The sequence below is a fragment of the Cydia amplana genome, chromosome 27 (assembly GCF_948474715.1).
Source record: "Cydia amplana chromosome 27, ilCydAmpl1.1, whole genome shotgun sequence".
Lineage (NCBI taxonomy): Eukaryota > Metazoa > Arthropoda > Insecta > Lepidoptera > Tortricidae > Cydia > Cydia amplana.
This window is the reverse complement of record NC_086095.1, coordinates 2144998-2154879: the sequence shown is the minus strand read 5'-3', so window position 1 is coordinate 2154879 and position 9882 is coordinate 2144998. Positions and strand designations below refer to the sequence as shown.

The window sequence follows — 9882 nt, the reverse complement described above, 5'->3', positions numbered from 1 at the left end:
TCTACATTCTAGCCGTTTCAAGTGGAATAGTGATTTGTTTTCTGGTAGCGTCTTTATTCCCAGGACGCAGTGTCTTCAACGTGCTTACTATGACGCACGATGCAAGTGTTACAAGTTAAATTACTATACAATTTATTTTCCGGTAGCTTAGTGATGCGCTTTACATCTTTATTTGCAGTGTTTTCAACGTGCTAACTATGACGCACGATGAAAGTAACCATCACCAGCATAGATGTTTTTTTAGTATTTCATCACTTAATAGTAATTTGTTTTCCGGTAGCTTAGATGCGCTTTCCATCTTTATCCCCAGTGTTTTCAACGTGCTAACTATGACGCACGACATGAACCATCAGCACAGATGTTTTAGCAACTGCTCCGTCACATCAGCTTTAGATAGATCAGCGAATTCAGCGCTTTTCCCTCTCTGCAGGATCTCTATAGTGGTCCTAGATTCTAGTTGTTTTAAGTGGAATAGTAGTTTGTTTTCCGGGAGCGGTGTGACGGGTTTGGCGACCGTTAGAGTGGTGTTTTTGAGCGCGCGAGCGAGGGTTTTTAGGAATTTGTACCATTGCCGCTCGTTGGAGGTCGCCTCGGGGGTGTTGACGAGGAGGGACGCCTTCTCTATTAAAGCGCAGACGCAGCTTAGGGTTAACTGAAATATAAGATCAAATACAACATTGTTAATACAAAAAAATACAACCATCTTTAGCCAAAATCATAAGGGCTTGAGCCGATGTGGGGTTCGAAATTATCTAGATAATTGGCTACTTTCCTAATAGTCAAATCAGCTTCTTTTTTAGAACTGTCAAAACGATTTGCTAATATGGAATTTATATGAAAACGTGTGTAGTGACGTCACAGTCAACTCACCTACTTTTTATACTTCCATCCGATTTATTAAATAGAAACTGTGCTTAAAAATAACTGCTATCTAGGTTTTTCTAATAATTATCTGGTGCTTTATTTCGTGCATGGTGTGAAATAATTTATTTTAAGTAGAGGAAAGTACCCAATTATAGTCTTGGTTAATTATCGTGATTATTATCCGATAAATATCCTAGGTATGGATCGTGCTATATTTATTATCGTTGAATTCTTTGATAGAAAAAAAATTTACGCGATTTTTATATTTTAAATTTAAGGTTATTATCAAATCGATAATTATCAGGGATAAAAATCATGATAATTATCAAGATAACTATCATTGATAATAATGATAATTATCCTTTTAAACCCTGGTTTCGAGAAAAGGTTGATTTACATTTATTTGGGGAGTAACTTACGGGGGTCGTGAGTGCGTAGGGCGTCCTAGCCGGGTCTAGGGCTTCCGCCAGTAGTCCACACGACTCCAAGATTGGGTTCCAGCCTGTTGAGCTTTGGATGTATCTGTTAACAATTAAGATAAGATAAAAGATAGTTTATTCAAGTAGGCATATTACAATCCAGGGATCGGATACCGGTATTTTTTGTGTGGGAACGGAAACGGTATTTTTTCGTTCTTTGCTAATTACTTCATTTCTAATTGGGCAATCTAATAATACGAAGTCGTAACCTAAAAACACAACCGAGTCCCTACATTTCGAGTATAAAATACTTCGAAAAATATGGTTAGTTCTAAGTTTTTGCAAAAAACCGGTTACGATCCCTGTTACAATCATCATTATTAGGTTAAACTGGTAACAGGTGTCACGTGACCGTAAGACGTAAGACGGTCACGTGACCTGATCGAAAAACTGTTACTTCAATGTCATTCGAGTTTTTCTTTATTGATTTAAATGCCATCTAGCGAGTTTCGGTCTAACTGGTATTAATATAACACGAGTACTAACAGTGATGTGCTTAGGGGTTTCAAGTAATGCGACGAAATAACGCTAGATGGCGTTAACCTCAATTATACATAGTGCTGCAGACATTTTGCAATAGTGATTGAGTTTTCACTTCTGCCGGCTCTTTTTTTTTTCAATGTTAAGTGAGCCGTCACTTGTACTTGTCATATATTTTACAATGGATAGGGAAACCTTTAGGTTCGTGTACTCTAGTTAGGGAATCGTTGGTGTAGAATGTATAGTCTGTCAAGCTGGATATGTCAGGAGCAATGTAAAGCAAACTAAAGTATGGTATCCCTAGCAAACGAACAAAAAGCAGCAATGTACTTCGAACAACGATGAAATGTAAACAAAACAGTTCCACAGATAATATAGAAATGACACGCGATTTTCGAACAATTCGAACGTAGAGTTGCTAATACGCGATTTTTGAAATTTGCCGCCTTTTTCTACTGACAAGATTTGTTTGACTAAGTCATAGCGAAATATAGTAAGACAAGAGTGCTCACTCCATACATCAGTTTTGGTACCAAAAAGACTATTAATTTCAGTGTCTACATCTAGCATCGAGTAGCGGAACTATCAGTACTGCTACTTGACAATAGATGTAGCACCGACCGGAAAGTCTAATGCTCAACAACATAAGATTTTCCGGTCGGTGCTACATCTATTGTCAAGTAGCAGGATTGATAGTTCCGCTACTCGACGCTAGATGCTAATAGTCTGGTACTAAAACTGATGTATGGAGTGAACAATCAATGTATTTTTAGGGTTCCGTACCCAAAGGGTAAAAACGGGACCCTATTACTAAGACTCCGTTGTCCGTCCGTCCGTCCGTCCGTCCGTCTGTCACCAGGCTGTATCTCACGAACCGTGATAGCTAGACAGTTGAAATTTTCACAGATGATGTATTTCTGTTGCCGCTATAACAACAAATACTAAAATCAGAATAAAATAAAGATTTAAGTGGGGCTCCCATACAACAAACGTGATTTTTGACCGAAGTTAAGCAACGTCGGGCGGGGTCAGTACTTGGATGGGTGACCGTTTTTTTGCTTGTTTTGCTCTATTTTTTGTTGATGGTGCGGGAGTCTCCGTGCGCGAGTCCGACTCGCACTTGGCCGGTTTTTTTTCTCTATGACCAAGTATAGGTGCGTACTCACTTCCTGTAGTGCGGCGCGAGCTGCTGCAGGCCGGCCGGGCCGGGGCCGGGGTCGCGGCGCGCGGCGGCGGGCAGCGCGCGCAGCGCCCGCGCCCACACGCCGCGCGCCTGCGCGTGCGCCTGCGCGTGCGCACCAGCGCCTGCGCCCAGCCGCGCCAGGAACCGCGCCACCAGCGCCTGCGCAACACGATATTACTAATCATCACGATACAGGGAACCAAAATACACCAGGGATGTTGCGAATATCCGCATCCGCAACCGCGGAACTTCCGCATTATTTTCAACATCCGCATCCGCATAAAATCGATGCGGATTTAATGCGGATGTGGAACAGGTCGGTAGAGGAACGTCTTAGCATCGGCGTAAGTGCTAGACTGCTAGGTAATTTAGTCATTAACCAAAAAAAACTATTAGAAATGAGCAGTCAAGCGTGAGTGGGACTTAATGTACGGAACCCTTGAAACGCGAGTCCGACTCGCACTTGGCCGGTTATTTGAAATAAAAAATACTAAAATGTAATATTTGACGTTTTTTATGGTACTATCTTGACATCCGCGAATGTGAGCCTTTAAAAATCCGCATCCGCATCCGCGGATGTCAAAAAATCGGCACCCGCAACATCCCTGACATACACTACCGGTCAAAAGTGTCAAAACTTTAAGTCCACCCCTTGTTTTCAGTACAAAACTTAGACTCTTTTAAACCCACCCTCTTGTCACACTTTTTCATACAGCAACATAAGTCGTTAATACGGTACTGTCACACTTGGCATGACCCCCCCCCCTCCCCCAAATCCGACATTGAAATGTTCTGTAACGATGTTAAATATTACAGAACATTCTTACATAAATTGACTAAACCCCAAGTCTGTAGTGTACGCATACAATAAACCAGAGAGCATGTTGTCGAGCAACTCGTCTAGTTTAACCACTGACAATCCAACCTCTAGACTGAGCTTAGACCAATTCTTTCATGAAACCGATGCTGCCAAAAATACGGGGGTGCGGGGGGACGAGGTGAGCGAGTCCCGTGCCGTGATTGGTCCGTTCAGAGACACGGACCAATCACGGCACGGGATTGACTCGAAGATGGAGTAACGCTACCGTATGTGTGGCAGAGGGGGTAGCGCGACTATGCTATGTCTAAAGGTTGGATTGTCTATGAGTTTAACCGACGGCGATTACTGGTTGATGCATGTGCTATGTTCACCTGAAGGATCTAAGAAAAAGAGAGAGGTTCGACTCACCCGTCCTTTTCTAACAATGAGCATCTGCGCGAGTCTGTCCGCGTGTAGTAAACCGGCGAACCTTTTGTCGACCAGCTCATCTTAATTTTCGACCAAAAGGTTCTTGACCAACAGGGATAACTGGTCCACTACTAGGTTCACCTGAAAGCTCTAAGACAGAGAGAGAGGTTCGACTCACCCGTCCTTTTCTAACAGTGAGCATCTGCGCGAGTCTGTCCGCGTGTAGTAAACCGGCAAACATTTTGTCGACCAACTCGGCTTCATTCTCATCTAGTACGTTTTTAACTGGCGGTTTCTAGTTCACTGCTAGGTTCACCTGAAAAGCTTTTAGACAGAGAGAGAGGTTCGACTCACCCGTCCTTTTCTAACAGTGAGCATCTGCGCGAGTCTGTCCGCGTGTAATAAGCCGGCAAACATTTTGTCGACCAACTCGTCTTCATTCTCATCTAGTACGTTTTTAACTGGCGGTTTCTAGTTCACTGCTAGGTTCACCTGAAGGCTCTAAGACAGAGAGAGAGGTTCGACTCACCCGTCCTTTTCTAACAATGAGCATCTGCGCGAGTCTGTCCGCGTGTAGTAAACCGGCGAACCTTTTGTCGACCAGCTCATCTTAATTTTCGACCAAAAGGTTCTTGACCAACAGGGATAACTGGTCCACTACTAGGTTCACCTGAAAGCTCTAAGACAGAGAGAGAGGTTCGACTCACCCGTCCTTTTCTAACAGTGAGCATCTGCGCGAGTCTGTCCGCGTGTAGTAAACCGGCAAACATTTTGTCGACCAACTCGGCTTCATTCTCATCTAGTACGTTTTTAACTGGCGGTTTCTAGTTCACTGCTAGGTTCACCTAAAAAGCTAGAGAGAGAGGTTCAACTCACCCGTCCTTATCTAACAGTGAGCATCTGCGCCACCCTGTCCGCGTGCTTTAAACCGGCGAACCTTTTGTCGACCAGCTCATCTTAATTTTCGACCAAAAGGTTTTTGACCAACAGCGATTACTGGTTCACTGCTAGGTTCACCTGAATGGCTCTAAGACAGAGAGGTTCAACTTACCCGTCCTTTTCTAACGGTGAGCATTTGCGCGAGTCTGTCCGCGTGCAGTAAGCCGGCAAACATTTTGTCGACCAGCTCGTCTTAATTTTCGACCAAAAGTTTCTTGACCAGCAGCGATTACTGGTTCACTACTAGGTTCACCTGAAAACTCTAAGACAGAGAGAGAAGTTCAACTCACCCGTCCTTATCTAACAGTGAGCATCTGCGCCACCCTGTCCGCGTGCTTTAAACCGGCGAACCTTTTGTCGACCAGCTCATCTTAATTTTCGACCAAAAGGTTCTTGACCAACAGCGATTACTGGTTCACTGCTAGGTTCACCTGAAAGCTCTAAGACAGAGAGAGAGGTTCGACTCACCCGTCCTTTTCTAACAGTGAGCATCTGCGCGACTCTGTCGGCATGTAGTAAACCGGCAAACATTTTGTCGACCAGCTCATCTTAATTTTCGACCAAAAGGTTCTTGACCAACAGCGATTACTGGTTCACTGCTAGGTTCACCTGAAAGCTCTAAGACAGAGAGAGAGGTTCGACTCACCCGTCCTTTTCTAACAGTGAGCATCTGCGCGACTCTGTCGGCATGCAGTAAGCCGGCAAACATTTTGTCGACCAACTCGTCTTTGTTTTCGTCCAGAAGGCTCTTAACCAGCAGCGATTACTGGTTCACAGCTAAATTCACCTGAAGGATCTAAGACAGAGAGAGAGGTTCGACTCACCCGTCCTTTTCTAACGGTGAGCATTTGCGCGAGCCTATCCGCGTGCAGTAAGCCGGCAAACATTTTGTCGACCAGCTCGTCTTTGTTTTCGTCCAGAAGGTTCTTGACTGGCGGCGGTTTCTGATTCACTGCTAGGTTCACCACCTGGAAGGTAATATTTTTAAATTCCAAGGACTTTATAGCGCAAAAAGTTATCGTTCTACAAGTATTGTGGTGTATGCCAGGGGTCTCCAAACTTTTTTACCTGAGGGCCAAATTGCGCCTCAGAATTTTCGCGAGGGCCGTCTGGTTGATGCTGTTAGGGCTGAACATCTGGAGCCTGGCTCCCGCGGGCCGGATTGGAACGCTTCGCGGGCCGGATTTGGCCCGCGGGCCGGGGTTTGGGGAGCCCTGGTGTATGCTATCAAGTAAGGCCTATATTACACAATAACTAATAGGGAATTTGACTGAATTTAAAATAAATTACTTTACACCATGCATGAAATAAAGCACCAGAAGATTAGTAGAGAAACGTAGACAGCAGTTATTTTTAGACATAATTTGTATTTTAAAACCCGTATAAAACTATAAAGAGTAGGTAATTTGATTGTGACGTCACATGCTAGTGTTTCATATAAATTACATAGTAACAAAATCGTTTTGACTGTTTGAAAAAAGTATATGATTTGACTAGTAGTCAAATACCCTATTGTGTGTGGGGGGCACGAAATGTACTGACGTTATATCAAGTCAATGGCGGCAAAAAGGTTAAAAAGGTCTGAAACCAAGTAATGACTTTATATCAAGTCATTGGCGGCAAAAAGGTTAAAAAGGTCTGAAACCAAGTAATGACTTTATATCAAGTTAATGGCGGCAAAAAGGTTAAAAAGGTCTGAAACCAAGTAATGACTTTATATCAAGTTAATGGCGGCAAAAAAGGTTAAAAAGGTCTGAATCCAAGTAATGACGTCATATCATGTCATTGGCGGCAAAAAGGTTAAAAAGGTCTGAATCCAAGTAATGACGTCATATCATGTCATTGGCGGCAAAAAGGTTAAAAAGGTCTGAATCCAAGTAATGACGTCATATCATGTCATTGGCGGCAAAAAGGTTAAAAAGGTCTGAATCCAAGTAATGACGTCATATCATGTCATTGGCGGCAAAAAGGTTAAAAAGGTCTGAAGCCAAGTACGGCGAAAAGGTTAAAAAGGTCTGAAACCAACCTGTCTTTTATCTACGCTCTCGCTCTTAGGGCTGTCCTGCTTAGGCCTCCGCTGCACCGACTCGATATTTCTCAAGAACACGTTGGAATCCTCTTCTAGCTCGTTCTCAAGCGCTTCCTTCTGCGCTGCTTCTAGCTGCTTCTGCTTCTCTTCTCTTTCCTGCAACGGGTGTGCGAATACCACGAGTTACAATCAGGTACCGTTACCGGTATAACTAAAAATAAAAATATCACATAGCATTCACAACATTTCTTTGATATTCTAGAATAGTGTAAATGTATATGTTTCTTTTACCAATAAATATCTGTATCTGTACTTGTAATTTCTTCCCTATAGAGATTTTATACATAAATAGGAAGTTACGTTGAAGTAAAATATACAACGTGTCCCAAAATTCAACGATAAGCTGGCACCAGAAGATGGACCTGCTCATGACTACTCGAGAAAAAAAACAAATCGTCTTATTAATCTCTTTATTTATTTTTGGTCTTAAGTTAGGTTATTTTATAATATGGATATAAAAATAAAATACAAAAACACTTACAAAAACAATACAAAATACTTATAAACATATTATAAAAAACCTAACCTAGGGTGCTGCCAGCAGCGGGGCAAGGCCCAAGCTGCCGGTGGTCAGGGCCGCAGAGAGAGGAACCGGCGGACTATCCGCGCCGTGTCCAAGATCACCGCCTTCTGCATCTGACCCTTGATCCAACCACCTAGCGAGAGTCTCTCTCTCTTATTAAAATTATTAAGTCACTGACATTGACAATTCAGTGTTGTTTCTATTAAAATGAGAGTAGTATCACAAATTGTCAATCTGTCAATGGCATTGTTAATGAATAGAGAGCGGGTTTGAAGTAGCGATCTCAATATTAATATGGATATGACTGGTATAATTTATTATTTTTACTACACACAAAAATAATGTAACTTATCGGTACAAAAAGGTAAAAACCTTTTTAGAAGCTTTTGTAAGTATTGGGCAAAAATCATGATAATAATAAATAAATGTGTTTATATGTATTTTTTATTGTTTTGTAAGTGTTTTTATATTTTACTTTTATATTCATATTATAAATAACCTAACGTAAGAGGAAAGATAAATAAATGAATAAATGTGTGTAAAAAAATATATATATACCAGTCATATCCATATAAATATTGAGATCGCTACTTCAAATCCGCTCTCTATTAATGAATATCAATACCTATGATATAAAAAAATTATAAATACCTTGAGTATGAGCGCGTTGGATATCGCCAGGGGATCGTTCAGCTCCTCAAGCCTAAGCAGTATGAGATATAGTGCCTCAATGTCCAATAGTAGTTGCTTCGTTCTGCGCATTTCCCGAGGGACCTGAAAGAAACAGAACTTTTTAATATATTTTAGAATTACCTAGTAGTAGTAGTATTATACTTGGTCAAGAAAATCTTGTCAGTAGAAAAGGGCGGTAAATTTGAAAAATCGCGGGTTAGTAACACTACGTTCGAATTGTTCGAAAATCGCGTGTCATTTATATCTTATCTGTGGAACTGTTTTGTTTACATTTCATCGTTGTTCGATGTACATTGCTGCTTTTTGTTCGTTTCCTAGGGATACCATACTTTAGTTTGCTTTACATTGCTACTGACGTATCCTGCTTGACAGACTATATTTGTAATAGGGGAGGGGGGGGCGTCACGCCAAATGTGACAGTACGTACAAGCTTTTTCCTATCTACGTATGACAAGGGGGGAGGGAAGGGTCCAAAAAATCGAAATTTCGTGTGATGTAATAAATGGACGACCTCTTATCGCACTTGAAGCTTAAGGGCCCTTTTCTTGTGGAAAGCCAGTTATTGACCCCTTAATCGCACTTGAAGCATAAAGGCCCTTTTCTCGTGGAAAGCCACAGTTATAGACCCCTTCTCGCGCTTGAAGCATAAGGGCCCTTTTCTGGTGGAAAGCCACAGTTATTGACCCCTAAAGCTTTGGTTTCCTCTGGAAGCGGTGCTGTCATATAGCGGCCGTCTCCATACAAATACTACGACATCCATATTTAGCCGTAAAGTCAATGTGGCTAATTCCGTCATAGGGTCTATTCCGTCCACGAGCGTATATAAATATTTCTTTGATGTTCAATCGCAGGAAACAAAACCCATCTGCTTTTGATTGCTGAAACTAAAAGCAATCGCTGCTTTGTCGACGAAATTAGCAATTTTGTTCGTTGTTCGAGAAAAACGCTAGTAGACGGAATAGCCCCTATGACGGAATTAGCCACATTGACCTTAATATTTAGTATGGAGACGGCCGCTATATGACGGCACCGCTATCCTAGGAAAACCGATTTTTATCGCACTTGAAGCATAAAGCTTTGGATTCCTCCGAAAACGGTGCCGTCATATTACGGCCGCTATATAGCGTTGACTGACGTCACTAGAACGTTGTCTATGTAAACAAGGTGGCGCGGTTTCCTAGACGGCGTTACGTTACGTTGATTGTCAACGTAACGTAAGATGACGGCCGCCATGACGGTGTCGATAGTTTCGTGAACGTTTTATTAGATAGCGGTGACGCCATTTTGAATAAATGACACGAGATTTGAATAAATGATTCCGTACTACGATTATTTTCCTCTTCTGATGATATTTCATCCTCCAAGTAAATTATAGATGATCAAGCAAATCTTGTCAGTAGGAAA

The 9882-nt window shown here is 42.1% G+C and overlaps 1 protein-coding gene across 1 annotated transcript in view; it reads right to left on the bottom strand.

The window, feature by feature from the left end:
* Positions 1-297: 297 nt before the first annotated feature.
* LOC134660507 (protein PAT1 homolog 1) overlaps positions 298-9882 on the bottom strand; it is a 37170-nt gene continuing 27585 nt past the window's right edge. The window contains exons 12-17 of the mRNA XM_063516279.1: positions 8437-8559; positions 7200-7358; positions 5998-6141; positions 2990-3165; positions 1284-1386; positions 298-652 (exon numbers count right to left, since the gene is read on the bottom strand). Coding sequence (XP_063372349.1) covers positions 350-652; positions 1284-1386; positions 2990-3165; positions 5998-6141; positions 7200-7358; positions 8437-8559 — 1008 coding nt within the window. The 3' untranslated portion in view covers positions 298-349. The remainder of the gene's footprint in view (positions 653-1283; positions 1387-2989; positions 3166-5997; positions 6142-7199; positions 7359-8436; positions 8560-9882) is intronic.